The 27009-nt window shown below is 42.5% G+C and overlaps 1 protein-coding gene across 3 annotated transcripts in view; it reads left to right on the top strand.

Annotated features, from left to right (window-relative positions):
* Positions 1-16650, top strand: part of PELI2 (pellino E3 ubiquitin protein ligase family member 2) — a 230911-nt gene extending 214261 nt beyond the window's left edge. The window contains exons 6-8 of one of the 3 annotated variants that reach the window (XM_073350041.2): positions 6234-6431; positions 7213-7401; positions 9901-16648. In XM_073350041.2, the coding sequence (XP_073206142.1) occupies positions 6234-6431; positions 7213-7401; positions 9901-10467 (954 nt within the window). In that variant the 3' untranslated portion in view covers positions 10468-16648. Of the gene's footprint in view, positions 1-6233; positions 6432-7212; positions 7402-9900 lie in introns of all 3 variants that reach the window. The other 2 variants (XM_073350038.2, XM_073350039.2) reach the window with 2 other exon arrangements.
* The last annotated feature ends 10359 nt before the right edge of the window (positions 16651-27009 follow it).

Raw genomic sequence — 27009 nt, 5'->3', positions numbered from 1 at the left:
GTATTATGTTACACAGAAGTAATTCTACATAAGTCTTTTTACAAAGAGAATGGAATATCAAAATATAAGTTTAGTACAAGTATATGTTTATCAATGAAAATTTATTAATCTCAGGATTATCTTTATCTTGTGTCACTTTTTTAAAAAAAAAACCTAAATATTTCCTCTCATTTCAGAAATGTCTAAGCCCAACGGGCACAAGAAATAAAAGCTTCAAGCCTATAGATCTTAATGCTAGTGTCTAAAACAGTTGAGATTCCCTGTTGCCAGGTCATTTGATATGGCTATGCAGAAAACCAAGAGTTATGTTATGCTTTCAAGGCCAATAGGACAATTCTTCTGTTGTTGTTTTTGTTGTAACCACCTTAAAAGTTCTAATAGCAATCCAGAGTTAGAAGTTTAAGAGCTGGAATAAATACAGTGGGGAGCATTTGTAGTAAGCACACAACTTAGACAGTAGTGTCTGATGTCCCTTTAAGAAGATCTATAAGTGTGTTACATTGTATAGCGTTTGACTGATCTCTGCATCACTGTGCAAAATCATAGACTAGAGTGTCATAATGACTACAATACTCATGCCATTGATAAGAAAAGGCACAATCTAAGAACTTCTGAGCCTTCAACATGTGCTAAAAGTTTGTTGGGAAATCTGTCAAAGGCTACCATCGAATCAGGACCAAGTTTAACCTTTATATGCAGATTACTGAGACTGAATTTCTTCATATTAAAGCAAAATAAAGCTAATTATCTTCAGCATGGCTGAGGTGACCCTCACATTGTTATGGTTTGAATTAAGGTGGAACAGATTCTGAAACGCAGAGCAGTTAAGGATTCCCTAACACGCCTTTACTATTAGAGGCAATCTGTACAACAGCTGGAAGCCAACTGTGTATTCTGACCAGTGTATAAGTAATGCTTTGATGTCAATAAAAAAACCATATTAACCTGCCACAGAATCAAATAACCACAAGGTAAACAGTGCTGTGTGTAACACTTTCTAAAGTCAGGCAGGAATTTGACTGAGCTGTTGCTACTGTGCAACCATGGTACCTTTTAACAGGAATTCCATAGGGAGATAAATACAAGTCCATTGGAAATAGGAAGGAGGTACAGTTAGTTAATGGAGCATTCTGTAATATTTTTAGTTTGATGTTTTTTTAAGCAACACAAACCGTGACACATCCAACTTTGTGTACCTAATTTTTACTGTATCTGTTTTGTGCATTCTATTAAAAATCTTACATTCTCTGAAAAGTTGAAGTGAATAGTTTTGGTTAGACTGATTAGTACTTTAATTATTTCTGTGTGTTTTTGCTTTAAAAAATTTACTAAATTCTAAAAGCAATCTGGAACGGGGGTAGGGAAAATCCTTGCTTGCTTTTATATTAATGTGTTAAAATGTCAGGTTCAGCATGTATTTGTTGGTTTGCTGCATAGTTAGATGTTCTAGAGCCGGGGTGGCCGACCTGGGCTCTGGAGCCACGTGCGGCTCTTCAGAGGTTAATATGCAGCTGCTTGTCTAGGCACCGACTCCGGGGCTGGTGCTACAGGCACCAACTTTCCAATGTGCCGGGGGGCGCTCACGGCTCAACCCCTGGCTCTGCCACAGGCCTGACCCCACCGCCTCCCCTAAGCCTGCAGGGCCTTCGCTCCTGCTCGCCACAACACAGCTGATCGAGAGGTGCGGGGCGGGGAGGAGCTGCTGATCGGCAGGGCTGCTGGTATGTGGGAGGTGCTGGGAGTGGGGTGGGGGAGCTGATGGGGGGCTGCTGACGTATGAAATCAGGAAGGCCAAATCGCACCTGGATCTGCAGCTAGCAAGAGATGTTAAGAGTAACAAGAAAGGTTTCTTCAGGTATGTTGGCAACAAGAAGAAAGCCAAGGAAAGTGTGGGCCCCTTACTGAATGAGGGAGGCAACCTAGTGACAGAGGATGTGGAAAAAGCTAATGTACTCAATGCTTTTTTTGCCTCTGTCTTCACGAACAAGGTCAGCTCCCAGACTGCTGCGCTGGGCAACACAGCATGGGGAGTAGGTGGCCAGCCCTCTGTGGAGAAAGAAGTGGTTAGGGACTATTTAGAAAAGCTGGATGTGCACAAGTCCATGAGGCTGGATGCATTGCATCCGAGAGTGCTAAAGTAGTTGGCGGCTGTGATTGCAGAGTCATTGGCCATTGTCTTTGAAAACTCATGGCGATCGGGAGAAGTCCTGGATGACTGGAAAAAGGCTAATGTAGTGCTCATCTTTAAAAAAGAGAAGAAGGAGGATCCTGGGAATTACAGGCCAGTCAGCCTCACCTCAGTCCCTGGAAAAATCATGGAGCAGGTCCTCAAGAAATCAATCCTGAAGCACTTAGAGGAGAGGAAAGTGATCAGGAACAGTCAGCATGGATTCACCAAGGGAAGGTCATGCCTGACTAATCTAATCGCCTTCTATGATGAGATTACTGGTTCTGTGGATGAAGGGAAAGCAGTGGATGTATTGTATCTTGACTTTATCAAAGCTTTTGACACGGTCTCCCACAGTATTCTTGTCAGCAAGTTAAAGTAGTATGGGCTGGATGAATGCACTATAAGGTGGGTAGAAAGTTGGCTAGATTGTCGGGCTCAATGGGTAGTGATCAATGGCTCCATGTCTAACTGGCAGCCGGTATCAAGTGTAGTGCCCCAAGGGTCAGTCCTGGGGCCGGTTTTGTTCAGTATCTTCATAAATGATCTGGAGGATGGTGTGGATTGCACTCTCAGCAAATTTGCGGATGATACTAAACTGGGAGGAGTGGTAGATACGCTGGAGGGCAGGGATAGGATACAGAGGGACCTAGACAAATTGGAGGATTGGGCCAAAAGAAATCTGATGAGGTTCAACAAGGATAAGTGCAGGGTCCTACACTTAGGACAGAAGAATCCAATGCACTGCTACAGACTAGGGACCGAATGGCTAGGCAGCAGTTCTGCAAAAAAGGACCTAGGGGTGACAGTGGATGAGAAGCTGGATATGAGTCAGCAGTGTGCCCTTGTTGCCAAGAAGGCCAATGGCATTTTGGGATGTATAAGTAGGGGCATAGCCAGCAGATCGAGGGACGTGATTGTTCCCCTATATTCGACATTGGTGAGGCCTCATCTGGAGTACTGTGTCCAGTTTTGGGCCCCACACTACAAGAAGGATGTGGATAAATTGGAGAGAGTCCAGCGAAGGGCAACAAAAATGATTAGGGGTCTGGAACACATGACTTCTGAGGAGAGGCTGAGGGAACTGGGATTGGTTAGTCTGCAGAAGAGAAGAATGAGGGGGGATTTGATAGCTGCTTTCAACTACCTGAGAGGGGGTTCCAAAGAGGATGGTTCTAGACTATTCTCAGTGGTAGAAGAGGACAGGACAAGGAGTAATGGTCTCAAGTTGCAGTGGGGGAAGTTTAGGTTGGATATTAGGAAAAACTTTTTCACTAAGAGGGTGGTGAAACACTGGAATGCGTTACCTAGGGAGGTGGTAGAATCTCCTTCCTTAGAAGTTTTTAAGGTCAGGCTTGACAAAGCCCTGGCTGGGATGATTTAATTGGGGATTGGTCCTGCTTTGAGCAGAGGGTTGGACTAGATGACCTCCTGAGGTCCCTTCCAACCCTGATATTCTATGATTCTATGATTACTGTGGCTCTTTGGCAATGTACACTGGTAAATTCTGGCTCCTTCTCAGGCTCAGGTTGGCCATCCCTGTTCTACAGTAAGCAGGATTTTTTACAAATGGGCTTGCTTTTTGTATCATTGCTACAGATTCATTTGATAAGGTGAATATTAAGTCTCATATATTTGGTTATTTCTTGGAGAGTTGTTTTTCTTTGTATAGACAGAGTGGATTTATAGGTGGGATGATTTAGAGATTGGCTCTGGTTTACCTGCAGAGATGTTTCTGCACATGATGGATCCATATGTGTGTTCCCATTGCTGGCCTTTGAAGTGCAAGTAAGCTACACAGATTGTAACCTCCTCACTAAACTTTTTAAGGATCTTCATTGAGAAGTTATTAGTTTACATATAAATGAGGATTCTTGGAATTAAACTACATTGGCATACAAAATATTTATCATTTCCTTTTGATTAGCAGCAGATCAAAAGACATCTGTTCAGAAGGACTTTAAATTACATTTTTTGTTTCTAACCTATAACTGCCTGATTTCTGTCCAGCATGATGTAACAACATTACTTGCATAGAGAAGTACTAGCACCAGCTCAGTGTTGTGTCTGCACCTTTGTTAGATAGTCGGATCCATTTGTCCATTTTATAATTTGCGATTCCAAATGGACAGTTCTTCCTTGTTTTAGAATTGTTTCATAGATGTGGGGGGAAAGGTTTAAATGCTTAGGACTTTTTATGAGAGAGTTTCCTTATCTCAGCGTCTTTATTTTTCTCAGAGTAAGTGCTTAATACAAAAAGTGTTGTTTAAAATGTCTTTTATAAATGCATGGGTGGCTCCAGAACATCTGGCCAAATGAGTATCCTGTCCTGAGAATCTTATATATAAGAATTACCAAATGCAATAATGTCTAAAATATGAATTAGACTCTCTGATTTTCTGTTAAGAATAGGTTTTAAAAACTGCTGTTTTGGTTTAAAAACATGCTTCAATTTCATGGCAATTTTAAAATGACAGTAGAAAGTTCTTTAACTTTTATTTCTCTGAATGTAGGAGCATAGTATTTATTTGCAGAGAAGGGGGTATGAAATACAGCAGTAACCAACATTTTCACACTTCTAACTAAAATACGCCCCCCCCCTTAAATAAAATTAATATGCTCCAGATTTGCCGTTACATACGCAGCCACAGCAGTTTTATCAAATGAAAAGCTGTCTTGCTATGAAAATGGTGAATATTTGCCAAGGGCAAATATATGAAAATATGACAGTCCAGAGCAGGAATTTCACCTTCCAGACAGGTGGTTGGCAGAGTGTAGATAATTGATGTGATCAGAATTAACTTTGTCAAGATGAAAAGGAGGACTTGTGGCACCTTAGAGACTTACCAATTTATTTGAGCATGAGCTTTCGTGAGCTACAGCTCACTTCATCGGATGCATGCTGTGGAAACTGCAGAAGACATTATATACACAGAGACCATGAAACAATACCTCCTCCCACCCCACTCTCCTGCTGGTAATAGCTTATCTAAAGTGATCATCAAGTTGGGCCATTTCCAGCACAAATCCAGGTTTTCTCGCCCTTGGGCCCCCCCCCCACACACACACACACAAACTCACTCTCCTGCTGGCAATAGCCCATCCAAAGTGACCACTCTCTTTAAAATGTGTATGATAATCAAGGTGGGCCATTTCCAGCACAAATATAGGTTTTCTCACCCCCCCACCCCCCCCTTTTTTTTTTTCAAAAAAACACACACACAAAAACTCACTCTCCTGCTGGTAATAGCTTATCCAAAGCGACCACTCTCCCTACAATGTGCATGATAACCAAGGTGGGCCATTTCCAGCACAAATCCAGGTTTTCTCACCCTCCCACCCCCATACACACACAAACTCACTCTCCTGCTGGTAATAGCTGGTAATGTGCTGGAAATGGCCCACCTTGATTATCATACACATTTTAAAGAGAGGTTTCAGAGTAACAGCCGTGTTAGTCTGTATTCGCAAAAAGAAAAGGAGTACTTGTGGCACCTTAGAGACTAACCCATTTATTTGAGCATGAGCTTTTGTGAGCTACAGCTCACTTCATCAGATCCGATGAAGTGAGCTGTAGCTCACGAAAGCTCATGCTCAAATAAATGGGTTAGTCTCTAAGGTGCCACAAGGACTCCTTTTCATTTTAAAGAGAGTGGTCACTTTGGATGGGCTATTACCAGCAGGAGAGTGAGTTTGTGGGGGGGGTGGGGGGGAGAGGGTGAGAAAACCTGGATTTGTGCTGGAAATGGCCCAACTTGATGATCACTTTAGATGAGCTATTACCAGCAGGAGAGTGGGGTGGGAGGAGGTATTGTTTCATGGTCTCTGTGTATATAATGTCTTCTGCAGTTTCCACAGTATGCATCCGATGAAGTGAGCTGTAGCTCACGAAAGCTCATGCTCAAATAAATTGGTTAGTCTCTAAGGTGCCACAAGTACTCCTTTTCTTTTTGCGAATACAGACTAACATGGCTGTTACTCTGAAATTTGTCAAGATGGTAGCATTGATGTTTCTGTGAGGTATATTTAGAGAGCTGTATATCAAGTGCATTTTGAATTTTTGCAGGTTGGGAGATCAACGGAAAGCCCTATAGACTTTGTAGTAACAGATACAATTTCTGGCAGTCAAAACAATGATGAAACTCAGATCACACAAAGCACCATATCCAGGTTTGCATGCAGGATTGTCTGCGATAGGAATGCACCGTATACAGCAAGGATTTTTGCAGCAGGATTTGACTCTTCTAAAAACATATTTCTTGGAGTAAGTACTATTGATAGCTATGTTATGCACAAGCAAAAATAGCCTGTATGCCATGTGCTTTTTTTAAAAAAAATGAGTCATAAGAATTTGCTCATTACAAATTCTGTATATTGCCTTTGACTTTGGTGCCTAGGTTTATTAAAACCTCAGAAATTCTATTATTTGAAAATTTATGGGAACTTCAAATTTATTAGTGAAATTTATTGCCATTTTGTGAACTCTTCCCAGTGGCTTCTACCTATCTTTAATATCAGAGTCTAAAGTATGTGGCCTCTTTTTTGTTGTTGAAAAGACTGGCAACAGCTCTTCAGGGCACGACATGAGTTCTGACTAGGCATTCACCATTAATTAAACTTACAGTGGGATTGTTTTAGCTAGATGAGTACTAGCTTCCAAGGAAAGATATAACCGCCACCCAGTACAAGCCACAGTAAAGACTATATAAAAGCTGCAGTGGTTAACAGCATCTTCATGATTTCAGTGTTAGCCAATGTGTCTGTAAAGCCAACACAGGGATTGCACAAGCATCTCATGTGTGACATTTGGTTTATTGAGTTAGAAGTAACAATTTTCTGCAAAAGTTTAAATACTGGTTAAAAATGTGCAGCTAAATCTGTTGCTGCTTTGAAAATATCACCCACGAGCTTTGCATTCACCAACAGTGTTCTTTACCCTTATAAACACTAACTGTGCTGGTGAAATATACTGGAGTGCTGATCCTACTTGAGGCTTTGAAAGTAAAAGGCTGCCTTCTTTCCCATTGTTATGGTGTTACATCTAGGAAAAAGCAGCAAAATGGAAAAATCCTGATGGGCACATGGACGGATTAACAACCAATGGAGTTCTGGTCATGCATCCAAAAGGAGGGTTTACCGAGGAGTCTAAACCCGGAGTGTGGCGGGAAATTTCAGTTTGTGGTGATGTATATACTCTACGAGAAACCAGATCTGCTCAACAAAGGGGGAAGCTAGTAAGTTGAAAGTGCAAGTTATTCAAAACCAATGTACTACTAACATGGGCAAACCTCTTTTTCCTGGCACTGAGAACTGTGATATTAGAAGTGTGGGGTACAGGAAGTACAGTATTGTGTCTGAGCATTGTCACACCTAGCACTGGGGCAGGGGATCACACAGAGAACATACACAAACACCCCACTCAAAGATAGAAGAGCCGGGGAGGGTCCCTTGTGGGAGATCTGAGCAGGTTACTGAGTCAGTCCTGAGAAGTGAGCTCCACTGCTCCTCCTGCAGCTGCCTAAAGACCCCCAAGAGGCCTGGCTGCCCTTTGATCTGCCACTAGCAGGGAGAGGGAAAGAAAGCAGGGTCCCCGTACTACCACCAGGCCTATGTGGGGAAGAGCTTTGCACATCTCAACCTCTATATTCTGGTTTTTTTGCTACAATGCTCTCCTTCCCTGCTCCTCATCCATCTCTTCCTTCCTTTTTTCTAAGGAGGGGTGAGATGTAACTGTTCAGCCGTCAAGCTGTTAGACTCTGAGGATTGCGGGAAGTGTAGGTAATAATTTTCCAGCCCCCACTCATCCATTTTCAGCCTTGCATTTTTTCTTACTGGGCAACCCATTCTTCCTCTCCTCCCCACTCTGTGGCCACACTCCTCCTGTGCCTCCCAACTCTGGGGCTCAAGAGGGTCCTTTTCTGCACCCTTTCCCTCCCTTCCCTCCATCCCTGACTGTTGCTGATATCTGGGGGAGAGGACTGATGCTCCCTGTCTGGGTTGCTTAGGACTGCAGCTTTTAGAAGCAGGAGTCCTTCCCTTCTCAGTAGGCACCCAGGTATTTCCACCTCTTGACTTATTTAATTCTAGTTTTGGTTTGTAACTGATATAAAAAGAGAGAGCACCATATCCTGGGTTGTAGGTGCCTTTGCTATATTCAAAAATACAATGACTTGCTAACAGTGTACAATCCTAGTCAAACACCTTTAGTGCTGCCGAGGAAAAGCAGCTGTAGAATAAGTAAGTCTCTTCTGCCACAGCCAGAACAACTTGCCTTCTTATTGTAAATAAAATGACATGGCATACTGGTTAGTACAGCTGTGAGCAATGTTCTTTGAGTGGGTTCATAAAAATGAATCCACAAAGTTTGCAATGTGTTCAGTCCATGATACTAAGAAACCTTTCCCTTTTCTGTTTGTAAAGAATTTTCTGACTCTTCATTTGATGAGCTTCTGTTCTGATCACTGAACTTCGTACCTGTAGCACTTGCTGTAAATTACCTTTTATCAATAGATTATTATATCATTATCTAGGTTTTTTTATAGGGATGATTTACTGTTCTTAATCTACAAATTTGGGCTAAATTAATATATCAAGTGTGGTCGTTCCTCCTGCCAGCCACACTTATTGAAGTGCTCTGTTTAATATCCAGGATATTTATTTGATATGACAGTACTGGATGTTCCACCCCTTAGCAACGTGTAAAGCTGATGCTGGTTAATTATACACTTCTCACTCCTGAGAAGTCTGTTCTCAGTTCATGTCCCACACACATTTTAACGTGCATTCATCATTTCAGTGGTGGTACCAACAGCGCAAGTTGCCTATATGTTTGTGACATTAAAACAAATTAGAGAAAGCTGCACTGAAGCTGTTGTTTTGTTTAGTATAGTCTCTCAAAATGTTGCATAATCACCTGCTTTCATTCAGAAGAGAAAATGAGAATTTTTAGACAGTAAATCTTACGCTGTAGTTTGTACACAATGCCTGTTTATACACTGAGCCTGATTTTTCAGAAGAGCTGAGTCCCTTCAGCTTCCATCCGATGAAGTGAGCTGTAGCTCACTAAAGCTTATGCTCAAATAAATTTGTTAGTCTCTAAGGTGCTACAAGTACTCCTTTTCTTTTTGAGAATACAGACTAACACGGCTGCTACTCTGAAACCTGTCAATATGAGTAATAGGTGCTCATCACTTCTGAAAATTGCGGACTAAGATTTAGCTGTCAGTTACTTTTATGCTTTAGTATTAAACTTACAAAAGTATTTGTGAATTTGGCTAGCATGGTATCTGCAATATAACATGTCACTTGCCTGCCCAAACAAAGGAAGCAAAATGCAACAGAAAGCTCCAAAGGAGTGATACAGCTCACTATCTGGTACACATCTCAGAATGAAGGAGTGGGAACTCTCTAAATCCTGTCAAAACTGTCTGTAAGTAAAACAGACAACCATAGAGAAAATCCATGCTAGGAAGGGGAGAGAGACCCAGGGAAGATCCATACTAGAAGATCAGAGAGAAAGAGACATGGCAGGTAGGAGAGAGACCCCCACATCAAAAGGGTGAGGGGGAAGGGGAGAATAAATTCCAGAGAGGTTATTTGTAAACATTCTGAGAATTTTACTAGAGAATTATGGGAGTGAGTGGTATGTGTTGAGGAAGAGGAGTCATTCACAGAATTAGCTAAATTGTCTGTAAAAGATCCATCTCAAATTTATGTTTGTGTTCTACCTCTAGGTAGAAAATGAGACCAACATCCTACAAGATGGCTCTCTCATTGACCTGTGTGGAGCCACTCTTCTGTGGAGAACAGCAGATGGTCTGTTTCACACACCGACTCAGAAACACATTGAAGCTTTGCGACAGGAGATAAATGCCGCTAGGCCACAGTGTCCTGTTGGGCTGAATACTTTAGCGTTTCCCAGCATTAACCGTAAAGATGTGGTAGAAGAGAAACAGCCTTGGGCTTACCTTAGCTGTGGTCACGTTCATGGCTATCACAATTGGGGACATCGCAGTGACACAGAAGCCAATGAGCGCGAGTGTCCTATGTGCAGAACCGTTGGTCCCTATGTGCCTCTTTGGCTTGGTTGCGAGGCAGGGTTTTATGTGGATGCTGGTCCTCCAACTTATGCTTTCACCCCGTGTGGACATGTGTGCTCTGAGAAATCTGCAAAATACTGGTCTCAAATCCCACTGCCTCATGGTACTCATGCATTTCATGCTTCCTGCCCTTTTTGTGCAGCACAGCTGACTGGGGAACACAACTGCGTCAAACTAATTTTTCAGGGTCCAATTGATTGATGCCATTTTACAAATGACCACAATAACATTTTCTTTAACAATTTACTGTGAAGATTTTGCCACTAACTCTAGATTTTTCCTTTTTATAATACTGTTATTACTGGGGAGGTGCGGGGGAGGGGCCTGATGGGGGATGAAATGGGGATACATTGATACCTGGAACTTGACAGATATCAGTGGTATTGCATGCTCATCAGCAGCATATTCATGAAGTCTTCTTGATCAAATTGTAGTATGTTTGTGATAATCTTTCTATTAGCACCCTTGATCAGGGGGGGAAAAAAAGTCAATGATTTTTTTTAATCTTGGATTTTTTAATGGAAAATTTTTTCCTTCAAAACTTTGACAAGCCTTTAAAAACCTATTTTTTTCAAATCTAGAAGGAACATACAGAATGTAATTTCTTTAATTTGCAATATAATTAACTTGAATAGTTTCTCAAAGAGCTAATATGGAATGTGTGGGCAAACATAGGTGAATGTTAACTAGACACAACTGTCAATTTGGATCATAGGTGAAAGGTTAGCTGCATAAATTGTAGCATATAAATGCTGTTAAATCACCTGTCACGGTATAATGCAGTTGGCAAAAAAGGCATCAAGGATTACTTGAAACTGGAGAGTTCCTGTTTGCTTTGATTTCCTTTCAGTGAGGTGGATATCCAGTGTTCATGAAATACAGTATATGGTTGATTTTTTTTTAACCTGCATTTTGTGAAATTGAATTACTTTTACACATGTAAAGTTGTTTGTACCTTTTTAAAGAGAGAATTTCTGTATATTTGTAGTCCTGCCTTTGCTTTCTTTCTGCTTAATGTGGCTTGCCCTTGCTGCTCACCTTGCATGCCTGGAACTACTGGGTTAATTAAGATGTAGCAACCCTTTTAAGAATTGCATTAATGAAGGGATAGCACTGCAGCAATAGAAAATAGGTTTAGGTGCTGTTATACAGAATATATGCACATAAACCTAAATCCAGCAAGGCATTCTAAGCACATGCTTAGCTTCAAGCACATCATTAGCTCTTTTGACTTCAGTGGGACTTAAGTGCTTGACTGGATTGGGGCCATGCTGTCTTCTTTTGAAATCAAAAAGTGATTAAAAATAAGCTACTGGGTTTTTTTCAGCTCACTTATATGATACAAGCCAAAATGCTGTGAGGAGAGCATCCTTCCATAATTTAACTGTAGTTTTTGTTACACTTACTGCCATCTTTTCTTGCATTTTTGAGAAGTGCTGGAATCTATTTTTCTTTAAAATGTTTGCAAATCAAACAGAATTCAAATGTAATCATTAAATACACACAACAGAGTATATTGTTCATCTGCAGTAGATAAAATGAAATTCCTGAGTTTTAAGAGAACAAATAGGTGTTTACTAGCTAAATAAATCAGAATTTCATGAGAAATCTACCATCCCGCTCTGCCAGCTTCATTTGGTTGAGAATAATAATAATTCTTGATCCTTGCTTTCTGTAATCTAGGTATCTGAGGTATCAATCTATCCGGGTTGAAAGACTTTGGGAGAAAATCATTAAAAGGTGAAACTGATTATTCAAAACTCAGTTCTGTTAAAGTGATTACTATATCACTTGAAATTTGCTATATTTGTGCCCTTTGTATAAATATATAATTTATATGATTTTAATATATTGTGTATATACTTGAATTGGCCTGTTCATATTTTGGTTGTCAAATTGTTTTATAGTTAACCTTATAAACATTTAAAATGTCCCTTGCCTATGGTGGTGGGACATATTATTTCGTCTGCTGCTGTTTAATATAATTTTGCTGTGTAAAAAAGTTTGGCATTTTAATAATTTGAAAATAGCTTTACTTCTGTTTTTAAACTTTATTTTCGTTTTGCCGTAAAAGGTAGTGTTCATTCTGCAGCATTCCCTGTACAAATCCCAAATTGTACAGTTTGCTTGTCCCACTCACTGGTTGGAAAGGGGACAGATCTTGTTAGTCTAGAACTATACACTTCTTCCTAGTGCCTTTTCAGTGAGATCCTTTTGTGGTTCCATGTTCCAAGTCCTTCCACAAGGCAGCCTTGTGGTTACTGTTCCACCAAGAAGGACAACCCAACCAGACAGAAAAAGATGCTGTTAGCCTTTGTTTCTCTGCCAGGGTTTGTGGCATAAACATAAGGGTGTCCCTGTCTCTTCTATAGCTGTCTTCAGTATAAATTCCTCAGGTTCCATATGCATTCTGCAGCATTTGTTCTACTTAGCATATACCTCATCTGTGAGAGGCAGACTCCACCCTGTTCTGTTGAACTGTGTCTGTTAGCTAGAGAGCTTTTGTCATGAGAGAGGCCACGAAATCAAACTTTCGGGAAATGTACATTGTTGTCTCAAGGTCACAAGATTTAACGCTTGGCAGTAGGCATTAAAAGTGGTAGTCAGAGCCCTAGATTTTGAGACCTTTTGCACTCACAGGACTATAATATGCTTCACATCTCTGATATAGTAACTATTTTGGCAAACTGCAAGTGTAGTCTCCCCATGAGAGTTAATGGCCTGTAGTCATAAAAGCTCTAAGGCACCTCCATACCAAGCCTCTTTATGTTCCTCCTTCGCCATTATAATCTAGATGTGGGAGCTGATGTCCCCCCATCTTGCCCAATCACGGACACCTGTACAAAGTGGGTGTAAAATGCTACAGTTTTGCACACTCACCTTGCCATGGTGTAAATGACTACTTAGAATGCAAGACTGTGGAGTTTCAGGCCTGTGATTTTCAGTTGCAGAGGTATCACTTGAAAGACTATGTCCAAACTCTTTTATTCCCATCAGGCTTGGATTAGCACAAGAAATGCTGCAAGAGGGGAAATAATGTCTTACCAGTGAAACCAACTTCTAGAAGTTCATTTGTATGAATCCCAGTACTCTCCCACTGACCAGTAGTTAGAATCAGAGGGAGTCTTTTTCTCTCCCACACACCCTACTCCCCAATCCCCTTTCATTGCTCTGGAATGAAATTGGGGGGAAATCAGGTTTTGTGAATTAATGAAATTTGTTCGGTCTCTCTTATACATACATACAAAGGAATTTGCAGAAAGGTCATCTGTAGACAGAAAACAAACGTTCTTTTATTTCATGATTTAAATGACCATTCCATCAGACCTGTCAGTGCTTTTGCATATCCCTGAACAAAAGTCAGCAATAATGTATTCCATAAGTAATATTTTTACCAGTTACTCCATCAGTTTCATTTGAATGAGTCAAAGCTGTTTGAAGCACAACTCTACTCAAAGTATTTTTCTAGTCTTTTTTTTTAGTCTCTGCTTGTAAGTTCTTGTATGCTGCAGCTCTCACGTTCTCCTTTTTTCAGGCAGTTTTTTGGAAGGAGGGCTAAAGTCTACACTGAAGACTCAGTATTAAGTTGTCTGTTCTTGAATTGTGGTCCAAATTAAGCAAAATCTTTTAGTACAGTAATTCATATTAATCATGACTCAGTATTTAATTATGAAGTATGGTACCTTTGTGCCTCAGAGTAGCCTGGCATAGATGGTTAGAGAAGAAATGCTTTGGGACATGGGTGGAAAGAAGGAGAAAGCCATTAAGAAAAGACTGGCTCTATTAAGAGCAGCAAACCAATTCTGATGCAAAACAGGACATAAACATGTTTGTAGCCGTTTTGATTTTCATGTATCTCTTGGTTGATTTTCCAAACTTGTTTAATTTATTACATAGTCAAAAACTGAAGAGAATCCTTTTTATAAACAAGTTCAACAAAGGTTTAATTTCACTTCATTAAGAAAAAAACCTTGCCACTTCTGTTGCTGCTTTATGGGTTGGGGGAGGGATTTTTTGTACTCTTTATTCCTGACTCTGGAATTTGAGAATCCTGTTTTAGAATATGGCCAGAAAGCAGAGGGGGTGGGAGTGGGATGCTGCCTAATCTTCATACTTAAATAACTCACTATTTTTGAGAGACTACATAGTGTCTTTATAGAATTATTTTATATATTTACACACACAGACACAGCCAAAACATGACTACTGGTTTGAGCTTTGATAGCTCTCTGTTTGGGGCTGCTGCAGTGGCTAAGTTAATTCCTTGCCCACTATTTTTTAAAGGCTTAAGCGTACTATGGGAAATGGAACTTCCCTCAAAATAGAGCCCTAAAAGAGAAATCCATTTTTATCTCTGATGTCGATAAGCCTTGACATTAAATTCTAGTGCAGAAGAGCAACCAAAAAGAATTCTTCATCTGGCCATCATCATTGCCAATGGAAGGCACTGAAATGCATTCCAGCTTGGTAACAAAGCTGTCTCTGGTACAGAACTGCTTTGCTGTGTCTCTGACTTCTATTAAAGGCAAGAGCTGCAAATGGCATTTTAAAACAAGATTTGTGCCCCTTTTTGATTCTTTCTGATCATTACAAAAGATTGAGAGGATTTACTCCATATGACCAAGGTCAGGTCTTCCCCAGTTTTGTGAATGACTCAGATGCCAGGTGGGAGCTCTCACGCATTAATTGAAGTACAGAGGTGTTGAACCTAAAACACTTAAGGGAAAGAAAGTCGTTGTTAGCCACTTGAGTTAGAGACGTTAAAAAACCCAAATAGTTTGAAATATTCTGGCTAAAAATCTCTTCCTCTCTGATGCTCAGTTTACAGCTTCTTGTTGGTATTTTAATTCCGCTTGTTCTCCATTTATGTGTGTGTTTTGTGGAGGGGTGGTTTTTAAAAAAACAAACCCTTTCAGGATGCTTGATCTCGAAGAAGCAAAGAGGGGCATGGACTTCTCTCTTTTGGCGATTTATTTTTAATTCCAATTTATAATGGTTTGCATTGTAAGTAGTCCCCAAAGCTGGTGCTAGGAAAAGTGAAGGATAACCCTATTCATTCAGGATCAATTTCTGTCTTCCTTACACAAACAAAACTCCTACCCAGATTCTGTAGTCCTTATGCAAGCAAATTCGCATAAACTTCAGCATTAGTTTTGTTCTTGAAAAGACCACAGTATCTGGCCTTTTGTTCCTATAGATGCGGGCTGGGGTGTATACTTTTAGCGCTAGTTAGAGAAAGACATGCCATCTTTGTTTTTGCTAGCAGCAGAGCAAAAGTATAAATTGCTGGGACATCAAACAGAAGTTACTTTGAAGAAAGCAATAGCTCTCAAATCACTTTATTTTTAATGGGGCATATTTATACTTTCCAGATGGGCAGTTAACCTTCACCAAGTACCTTGTGTTCCTTTGCATCATGGGTAACTGATGGATAAAGATGTGCATTGTGTTCCACTTTCATCAGACACATTAATAAATAGGTATCCTTACACGGGCTCTTGTCTTGTAACACAGCTGTAGGAAGAGTCTCTCATTTGAACAGCAAGCCCAGTATCAAGGGGAAGTGGCTATGTTTACCTTATACAGTGTTACCAGTTGTTAAATTTTCAGGATATATTTGTAAAACCAATCTTTTATATGCCATGTGAAATGGATTCAAAAATTATTTCTTCACTGTTGTACCTGTGGAAGTACAAGCCATTTTACAGGAAAAACTTCAAAACTATTAAAATGTTATCTCAGTATTGACTTTGAGTCCTTTAATTATTTCTTCCTCCAGGTTGTCAGTGGAATGTAACTTTTCGTTGCAAAAAAAGTTACTAAAGTCAACATAAGAAATCAAAACACCCTGGCTGAGAACTTCTGTGCAGACAAGTTAATGGGGTGTATTCTGTGTGAATGCTCTAAAATTTGTTAATCTTCTTTTTTCCCCTTGTTTAAATTGAACTTTTCTTGTGCTTTCAATGCCAGCTGCCTTCTTGTGGTGTTAACATCATTGCTAAGTAAAAGCAATTTCCAGGAATAACATGCTTTGTGACTTTTAAAATTAATTCTCTTAATGGCAACTTTGATGTTTTGTTTGCATCTCTGTATTTGTCCCTTTTTTTGTATGCACAAACAGAATACATAAGCTTCATTTTTAAAAAAATGTCCTAAGAATGGTTGTCTGTGTGTGTTTTTTGTTTGTGTTTGAGGGGGAGTGAGGGTGTTAAAGACAATATTGGCACCAGCATGGAAAGGGGAAATAAGAAAACCTGCAGCTTTTTCTCAGCATGGCAGTATGATGTTTTCTACTAGGTTTTTTTAATGGAGAATTATTTTAAATAATTTTCCAGGGAGTCTGATCCTCTAGGAAAACCAGAAATTTAGATTATCTGTATATAAATGGCTCCATCTGTAAATTATGGCTAACACCAGTACACGTGGGAAAATAGCTTTCTCAGTCTTGTGCCTTTAAACTAGTCATGTGTAGGTAGCTGCTTCATTTGTACTTTCCTCTTTCAAATGCTTCCTTAAAAACCCACTCCTAGGCATTTTTCTTCTCCACAGCCAGGCCTGATCTGCCCTGTGACTTTTCTTCTTAAGCCCTGATCTTGCAGATATTTCTGCATGTGAGTAACCTTAAGTACATGCATAGTCACATACTTGTGTGCTTAAAGTTACTTATGTATATAAGAATAGGAAGGATTGTAGCCTTCAAAAAGTTTGGGGCTTCTTAGGCCAGGATTCAGGAAAGCACTTAGGCGCATGCTTAGCTCTAGTAGTTTTCAGGATAACACGTAGGTATATGTTCAAAGTTACACATGTGTGTAAGTCTGATTGACTTGAGTGGAATTTAAGCACAGGCCTAAAGTTAAGTACATGCTTAATTGCTGGTCCAAATAATGATACTTTCCTGAATTGGGACCTCTGATTATAAAGTGTCTTGAAAAATATAACTCTGCAACGTACATTAAACATTAGCAGCCCGAGCCTGATCAGTCAGTAGCTCAAACCAATATATTAGCACTGCTTGCCTTAAAACTGCAGGAGGAAGGAATCCACAAGAGGTGAAAAATAACTCTGCTGGGCCTGATTGATGGAGGAGTTGTGGTGTTGTCAGTCTGTTTACAATCCTGGTACTGGGTGAGGAGGAATTTTTTGTTGTTCTGTGCTGCGGAGGAGGAAGCAGGGAGAGGTGATGCTCGGAGCCAGGACTGAGGTGGGGAAGGAGAAAAGGAAAGCTCTAGGGCAAAATAAAACGAACAGAAAACATCTGCTACTGCAGGCCTCTGAAGAGTTGCATGTGAATTGGATACTTAATTGTCTTGCAGATCCTGCTGTGCATTTTTAGGACCACACTGACGGCCTCTGATGGAAGCATACTTCACCATGTGGGTAACTTTGGGGTGGGGGGGGGTGAAAATTATATGGCTCTTAATTCAAATTCTGAGGCATCGTAAGGTTGTTTGATTTTATTTTTTTTTTAATAAAATCAAAGAGGTACTGGTGCAGAGGTGAATGCTTTATGCTCAAGTTTCATTTGATATAAAACAGCACCACAGCTGTTGTTTGCAGTAGAGAGGAGACTGATGTGCTTAGGTGCAGGAAGATGCATACACTGTGTTGCTTACTATTTCGAAAAGCCTTCCAGTCCAGACTTAACATTTTGAGAGGGGCTTTACAAAACATCACACTTCTTAAGAGAACACACTTTTTTTCCGAAATTGAATATTTTAAAAAAAACCTCCAATTAATCTCACACTTATACAAAGTTCCTTTCTGCCTAGAGAGCATATGTGAGAAATTTCAGATGGAAATGAGCTTGTTTGCAAATGCAATGTGAATTCACTCTTGGCTGCATAATGGAATGTGATTAACAATACTGATCTGAAGAACAGCTCTGTAGAGCTCAGCAGCTCGTTTCACCAACAGAAGTTGGTCCAGTAAAAGCTATTGCCCCATCCATCTTGCTACCTAACTCACTTAGAGGGACAGAGACGGTTGTGCTCAGTGCTTAGTACTGTCCTGCCCACATCTCACTGTGGGCAGTTATAGTCTTCCTGCTCCTTGCATCCCCCATCTTGATTTGCAAATAGTATTCTTCACTTCCGGTCGTAAACTCTCGTTCCTGCCATCGAGTTATACAGCTGTAGTATTTCACCTAGTAGGTGGCTGCATTTCAACAGTGATGAAATTATTTCTGAGCTGTAGCTCACGAAAGCTCATGCTCAAATAAATTGGTTAGTCTCTAAGGTGCCACAAGTACTCCTTTTCTTTTTGCGAATACAGACTAACACGGCTGTTCCTCTGAAACCTATCTCTGCACATAGTTTCTACAGTGCGTTGAGAACAACGATTACTTGAAATCCCCTAAGGGTATCGCTGTGCTAATATAAGATGTTGGTTCCTCTCAAACTGAACTCCCATCATTGAACCCCTCTCTCCAGAGTTGAGTGGCGCTAAACCACAGCTCTCCCTGGTGCTCTGGTGGAAGGAAAGCTGATGCTCACGAAAGCTCATGCTCAAATAAATTGGTTAGTCTCTAAGATGCCACAAGTCCTCCTGTTCTTTTTGCGAATACAGACTAACACGGCTGCTACTCTGAAACCTGTCGCATTGCTTTTGTTGTTCTCAATCTCCACAGACCCGGTTCTCTCCTATTTATATGCACTTTGTGGCATTGTAATCTTGAAGAGTGCTGAAGTTCTTTAGGAGGAGAGACTATCCCCTGCATGCTAAGTATTTTAGAGCGATGTCATGAAGAGGTTTCCACGGTAGATAAGTGTGATGTGAGGCTCTAATCCTGCATTCCTCACCCGCCCCAGATACCCCGATGGCAAGGTTAGGTCCAAGATGGGGAAGCAGACAGCAGAAGTAAGCCTAGTAAACAGACCTACAGTGATGACACTGGCTGTGCCGGTGTGACAGCATTGTGGTACCCATGTGTGTCATTGGTCAAGCTGAGAATATGCATTTTGTACACAGGCGGGCAACCTGGACAACTCTTCAAGCATCCAAAAAAGGTGAGTCACGCTAGGGGTGTGCAATAGGTGTGTGTTCCCACCTCCTTACTTTGGGATGGTGCAAATTCTGGCTTCCCCAGGGTGCTATTTGACTAATGGGTGGCCTGGACACTAGTGCTAGGTGGGGTTGCTACTATGTACTGCTCAACGTTGAGGGAAGATAATCTATAGAAGCACGTTGCCCTTAGTTCATGGGGTGAAACTAACGGCAATTCTTTAGGGTAGCAGGAATGCAGCTGTTCAATGATGGTGCAGCAAACAGCTGGTGTCCCCCAGCCCTGCCCTCCAGCTGACCAACGATCACTTCATTTGGTGTGAAATTGCCCTCATGACAGTGGCTCTTTTCTAGTTGTCTTTGCTTCACAGCATGAAATCCTGCAGTGGCTGTAAATCTACAGCCCTTTAAAGGGAAGGGAGGAAACTTCAAAAGTGGAGGTGGGGTGAACAGATGTTTGGGGCAGGAGCGGCACCTTCCTCTGGGGAAAGCACTGGGTGCAGCCGCACTCAGTGTGATCTAGACAGCAGCCTTGGGCTGGATGGAACTCAGAGTGGGGTGGGGAAGTCACCTCTACAGTATGTTGCCATCTGTTTTTACCATTGTGTTTCATGTTATGAGTATAGCACTGGGATCCCTCACTGTGGGAGAAGTGCCCACTGACCAACCCAGATGATGTCCTCATACCTCTGACAGCACATGCATCTTCCTCTCTTGCCCCCCCCCCCCCCCCGCCATCCCCCTTTCCTCTGAAGCAAATGAGAGAGAATTTGCAATCTCCAGGCAAAAATTGCCCTCTAGAGACATGCAGCTGCCCCTGGAGTATATCTTGGCAGCTGCGTAAGAGCTAAGAGTAAACGCTGTGACGGATTGCGAGTCCGGGGGGAGATAGGTAAGATGCAATTATCCAATGGGAATTTCGCTAGGGCGCCAGGGCTCATAGTTCTTCTTGCAATGAGATGGGGCAGCACCCAACTTCGTTCTGAAGGCAAGTTGTTTAAAGTGCCCCTTGTATTAGCCTCTGTTCTTCTCGGGGGGTGCAGCGGGTCGACAGGAGCAGGCAGCTGGAAACCTGAGCACGTGGGCCGGCCATGGCTGTCCTTTCACCAGAGCACTTGGCACTGAAGGCCAAACCCAGCCCTCTGCTCCAGAGCTGTGAAGGTCCCTCGTGCCAATAAGAATGTCCGTACGAGGGGATGTGAAGAGCCTGTTGCAGAGTTTGGGCAAGGAGCGCAGCTCTGCTAACGGGGCTCCTTGTATAGCGACTCGCAAGCGGGATTGCTGGGGGAATTGCAGGCCCTAGGATGCCCTCGTGTGCTGCTCCCCCTTATGATCATCATCCCACCCGGGTGTGACATGAGCAGCAGAGAGATTACTTGGCTCCTGAGGTTTAAGGGCTGCCGAGCAGCAGCCTAGCCAGGTGTGTGCATGGTGGGGCAGTGGGAAGGGTTCATGCTCTGAGACTGGAGAAGGATTTGGGCCAAATTACAAAACTAAAGTTACAGATCCAGCTCAGCTGGATGGTCAAAGCTACAAATAACATCTGCCACCTCTGAGCTAGCTCTGTAGCTCATTTCCCCCCCTTCCTCTCCCTTATGCCCCCCTCCAACCACACCCCTCCACTAAGCAGAAAGGGAAAGGATCAAATGGTTACATTTTTTCTCATGAGGGAATCCAGAGGGTTGGGTGCTGGGCTGAGTTAATCGAAGGCAAACTGAAATCTGCTGGCGCTTTGTGAGCGATGAGTATTTAATTAAATCTGCCAGGATCCCAACCTGCTTCTGAATCTCATCTCTCTTGACAAATACAGACCCGCGTTCTGCTCCTTGCTCCCCCACTGACTTGCTGTGTGATCGTGCGCAACTCACTCCTCTGTTCCCTCTTACCATTTGTCTGTCTTGTCTATTTGGGTTGTAAACTCTTCAGAGCAGGGACTGTCTCTTATGCTGCCTAGCACAATAGGACCTTGATCTCTGTTGGCGCTCGCAGCCCCCAGTACGTAAAAGAGTAATAGTAAGAACGTGATGTAGCTGGTGGCTTTTGTATTGAAATGATACAGCTGCCCTGTGATGTAAACGCAATATAAGCCGTAAAGCTAAACAAGAGAGAAGTCTGAAGGAAAGTGCCATAAGCATGAGAGAAAAGAGGATGTGAGTTTGAATGCTGCTGACCTAGACACAGACAAGTACTTCCCCTTTCAGTCTGTTTCCCCATCTGCGTAATGGGGATAATATTTACCTATGGCTGGCAGAAACTTTCTGTTTGATGGAAAATCAGATTTTCAACTAACACTTTCCATGTTTGGACAAAAAACTTATTTTTTCTCTTTTCATTGCAATGTTCCGAGTGGGTTCCCATTTTCCAGCTAGCTCTATATTAACACCTATAGCTCCCTGGATTGTTTGAGGTTTTGAGGTTTTGTAATCAACGACTACAACATGGTGCTTGGATCATATGCAGTGCGAAGGGTTAAACTCCAGTGCCCCCTCATTGTTCGGTAGTTTGTTTATTCCATATGCACGGTGATCTGGCTCTGATCGCTGCTTTGCTCTGTCAATTTTCACCAATGGCTAACAGGCCGTGCTGCAGGGTAGCGCTCCGTGTGGTGACTTGGGTTTGATTTCTCACTCCTCAGGCCAGCAGAGACTGAGAGCATTGTGGAAGGAGGCAATGCTTTGTGCTGTCCTTTGGCCAGGTTAGGAGGATCACTCCTGGTCTAGTTTTCCTTGGTTGAGGAAGCTCATTGTGGAGTGGATAGGGGTTGTGCTGTCCATTGAGAGGGAAGTGGAAGGAAGGGCATTAGGTGTTGGATTAGTAGCTGCTGGGGTTTTAAGTACATGGATCTGAAGGGATCCAGACAGCCAGGAGCCTCCAGAGGGCAAGGATTGCAAAATGTACAGGAATTGCCTTCTGTACTTGAAAAATGTTCTCCCACCCCCAGACAAGTGTAATCCAGATGTTCTAACTCTGCCTTCATTCTGACTGTGCCTTTCTGCATGATCCAGTCAGGATGGGGGGGAAGCAATCTCAGAGCAAGGTTGGAAACACCACATTCGCCAGGCAAGCTGGCAGACCCGCTTCCTTTAACCTCCAGGAGGGTCCAATCCTGCGTCCAGGGAAGCCAACGGCAAAACTCGCATCAACCAGGCAGGTGGAGCAGTGTGTGACCAAGTATTAGCTGAGGTAAAACAGCCGCTGCTGTTGGACTTCAGGATTCAGGAAGGGAACGGCTACACTACGAGGCTTTTCGCGACACACCTGTGCCCCTGCAGCCGTGCCGCTAAAGGCACTCCGTGTAGCTGCTGTCTGTCGGCAGGAGAGAGCTCCCCTGCCAACCAAAAAACTTCCACCCCCCACGAGCGGCAGCAGCTTTGTCGGCAGGTGAGTGCTCCTGCTGACAAAGCGCTGTTCACACGGGCGCTTTTCGTCGGTAACGGTTTTGTCATTCAGGGGTGTGTGTGTGTGTGTTTAACACCCTTGAATGACAAAAGTGTTGCCGACGAAGCACCAGTGTAGACAAACCCTATGGAAAGAAATGTCCCGTGAAGGGTTCTCTTCATTTAACAAATCCCTGTTTGCAATGGCTCTACCCCTCCCGGAGACCTTCATGATCTGAAGGTCTCTGGTGTGTCCACCTCTAGCTGCCAAGACACAGCCCCTTGATATTACAGGGTTTGGAGCTCTAGAAATACCCTGGATGGATGGATCTCTCTCTACCTGGGTTTTTATATTGTGCCCCTCACCATGGTATCTGAGTGAGAGGCATGGCTTTTATCTTCTTGTGTGCGCTTCAACTTTATTTTTTATTGCAAATATTGGCACTGTAAAAAAAAAAAAAATCAATGGGAGTTAGGCAATTTCCCAATGCAGCTTAGTTGAATTTAGTGGAACTTTAGCATGTGTTTCAGTGCTTTGACGCATACAGGCCTAAGACTGTCATAATTACTTAGTCCTCCATTGCATTTGTTTCCTGTTTATTTTGGTATCTTGCCACTAGCTTTACAGATTCATGAACTGACGAAAAGATGAAATCTTAAGGAGGCCACTTGTCATTGTGCTTAGGCAGGTCGCAGGGGGTAAAACGTCTGAGCTCTGCAGACAGGCCGTATTTGTGCTGCTTACGCACTCGTCGTACAGTGTAGAGCTGGTTGAAATTTTCGAGCCACCCTTTTTTTTTTTCCTGACAAAATACAGTTTCATGGAATTCAACATTTTTGTGGGGAAATGTCCAAATTTGATAAATTCCTATGGGAAAATTCAAAACGTTTTTCTTTTGAATCAACATTTCAACTTAGTGACATTTTTGTTTTGACATTTCCAAAGCCAAAATGTTTGGAAATTTTTTCATTCAATGAACGCTTTGGATATTTCAACATTTTTGTCCCAAGCGGGGAGAAAAATATCAGAATTTCTGTTTTCCAACCAACTGTAGAATTGTCAAAGGTTCAAGTAACGTGATTCCATGATAGGTCAGTTCAAGCTCTTTGAAACTGATGATGCTATGGAGATACTGCACTTGTCACCAGCAAATCACGCTGGGAATTTCTACTAAGGGCTCGTGTTATTGACAAAAGCTTAACGATGCCAAATGGAAACCAGCTAGGAACTAAATATAGATGATGTGTGTGCATTTGAATGCCTTTGTAAACTTAGAATATATAACATTCCAATTATTAAATGAAGAACACACGTCATGAAATAGTTCAAGGGACAGATTTTCAGCTGGTGCACATCAGTGCATCTTCATTGAATCCAGGGCAATTACGCCAGCTCTGTTTAGCTTTAAGAAACAACTCCTAGAAGTCTGACTGAGGAGAATGAGAAATTAGTGGTTTAGTTATTATTTGTACTGCGGTAGCACCTCCAAGAGCAGCAGTCATGGACCAGGACCCTTTTGCGCTAGGTGCTGTCAGAGCCGTCCCTAGGGTACGGCCAGTCAGGGCGACTGCCCCGGGCCCCACGCTTCCGAAGGAGGCGGGCAGGGAGGTGAGGTGGGAGGCGGGGTGGGGGGGTGAGGCTGAGACCCCCTACCAACCCCTCCCCCCAGTGCCTCCTGTATACTGGTGGGCCCCGCGGATCAGCGCCTCCCCCTCCCTCCCAGTGCCTACCACCAATCAGCTGTTTTGTCTGGAGGCGCTGGGGGGAGGGGGAAGAGCGAGGGCGCACTGTGCTTGGGGGAGGGGGTGGAACTGGGCGGGGAAGAGGTGGAGTGGGGGTGTGGCCTTTGGGGAAGGGGTGGGGCCGGGGGGAGTACCCCCGGCAGATAGAAACTTGGCGCCTATGTCCTAGGCCCCGCACCCCCCTAGGGACAGCCCTGGGTGTTGTACATACACACAACAAATAGGCCCTTTCCCTTCTATATTTCAGACTATGTACCTGCCTGATGACAATTTTATTGAAAGGCATGTGTGTCTAAGCAGTGGTTCACAAACTGGGGGTGGGCCCCCCTGGCGGATGCGGAATGTCTTTTCGGGGTGTGAGAAGCTTTAGGGGGGAAAAACACTGCGCACATTTTACCCACAGCAATGAATAACTAGCAAAGCGGATTCCTCCTGACATGTCAGGTCCTACGATGGCGCTGTGCATTTGACTCTAAGTAGTGCTGTGAATTTTGGTGGATTGCTGGTAATCTTCCATACAAAGTCCTTGCCATCTATATGTTAATCCATTTGCTACAACACGGTGTGCACGTTTACTTGTAAGCATGGACCACAATTGCAGTTTTGCTTTTGCTTTTAGGACAGTGGATCACTGGTTCGTTCATGCAACAGGAAAAAAACCAACTCAAGTGAAAAGCAAAGAAGCCAAAACTGGTTCACATGAAGGACTGCCACCGCATATATCATATATGTGCTTGTGTGGCAGGTGGGAGGGGCGTAACCTACTACAGACGCAGCAGGGTGCGGGCGCGCAATGAGATACGTTTTAGAACCACTGCTCTAAAGCAAACAAATTGAGCTGAAAACGAAGAGAGTGGATTGATGCCATAGTCCTGGGCCAAGTGAGGCAGTACTGGTCAGTGTTTCTACTACCACACTTCTCTGGTCATCCCCAGTTCCTGCAGACTGTACAGTGGTTTAAACAACAGTTTTCAGCCCTTGTGTTTGCAAAGATATTCTTCCAAACACAATGTGACACTGGGGTGTTCTCAAGTCTTCAGACAGCTGCAGCTCTGGGAGGTGTGAATTGCCCCCATGAATCCCAGTGGAGGGTTGAGATTTAAATACCGGTCCTAGATTCTTGATACTAGTGACCTCTTGCTGTTTCAAGTTCCATATCAATTTTATTAATCGGATTACACAAGGCATATACGCTACAAAGAGGTCAAACAGAAATCGGCCAGAGATAATATAATTTTTTTCATAGTCATTTTAATTTCAGAAGCCCCATCAAAGAGCGACTGAAGCCACAGCAGTTGGCTGGAATCCTTCCCAGTATTTTTCAAGATGTTACAAAATGAATTTAAGAAACAAATGAATTTAACAAACAGACTAAATGGGGAGACTGCTTTTTAGAGCTGCTGAAAAGGTGGTTTCAGGGTTAGCACAAATTTGATAGTCAGGGAACACGTTCTGGCTGTATAGATGGACCTCAAGGCATGAAGACTGCATTGTGATCGTACCAGGTAAACTTTTCCAATGCGCCTAAGAGACTTCAGTGCCTAAATCCCGTTTTCAAAAATGCCTTAGGCCCAACAACTGCTGGTTGAGCGACAGCATATCTGAGAATTGAGCTGCTCAAACATTTGCCATCCAAACTATCTTCAGATAAAAAGTTTTTTGACAAAAACTAATTTTTTCACAAATTATTTTTTGTCTGCAGAAAGCAAAAGTTTCAGTTGAAAACTTTTTGCCTGGATACTGAAAAATTTTGGCCATAAAATCGTAGCATTTTGGGGGGAGGCAGGTTGTTTGTTTTTTGTTTTTGATGAAACATCAACATTTCTCATGGAAAACTTTTTGATTTTTTTCATCAGCAAAATTTTACTCGGGGGAAAAAACCCTTATTTTCTGCCCAGCTCTAGTCTATATGTTGAAACTACTGTAGTTGGGGAAAATACCTCAGCAATAGTCCCGTGAATACTCATTTGAACAAAAACCTGAATTCTTTCACTACGCTTGACTGATTCCAGTTCACTTCCATAGTCATGGAAGCCCATTTTTAAGCCCCTGTAAGGCCATGCCCTGACTGGGTCCTCAGGAGCTGCGAGGAAACATGGGACCTCTGCAGCTACATCTCTGAAACTCTACTGTCTGAGCTAAAATACCCTGCTCTGTTAGCTCAAAGGCTGCAGCAGACTGAACCTTTGTGTGACCCAGTTGCTACAGGGGATGCAGCATGCCCTGTGAGTTATTAGAGATGGTGATGGAATGTGAAGTCTGAACTTGAGGTTTCTCCTAGACTCCGAGAGTTTAAGGACAGAAGGGACCAGCAGATAATTTAGTGTCACCAGAAACCTGATTCGAAAAGTTATGGTTTTCTATTCCTGGGATGGAGACAATGCTGCATGAGCTGGGTGTACAGCCCAAACCCACCCACCTCACTCAGTGTTTTAGGTGTGAAAGGTTCACAAGGAATTGTGAGAGAACCATCTACAGTGCAGGGACTGCGTGAAGAAATTACCTGGTGAATGATTTCAGTTAAAGCCAAATCGGAACAGAGATGGAAATCCATCAGAAGGATGGTTTGCCACTGATTAGTTGCTCAGCTTCCCTCCCTGACTGTACAAACAGTGGTTTAGCT

This window comes from Lepidochelys kempii, chromosome 6 (assembly GCF_965140285.1).
Source record: "Lepidochelys kempii isolate rLepKem1 chromosome 6, rLepKem1.hap1, whole genome shotgun sequence".
Classification (NCBI taxonomy): Eukaryota; Metazoa; Chordata; order Testudines; family Cheloniidae; genus Lepidochelys; species Lepidochelys kempii.
This window is presented reverse-complemented; position numbering and strand designations above follow the sequence as displayed.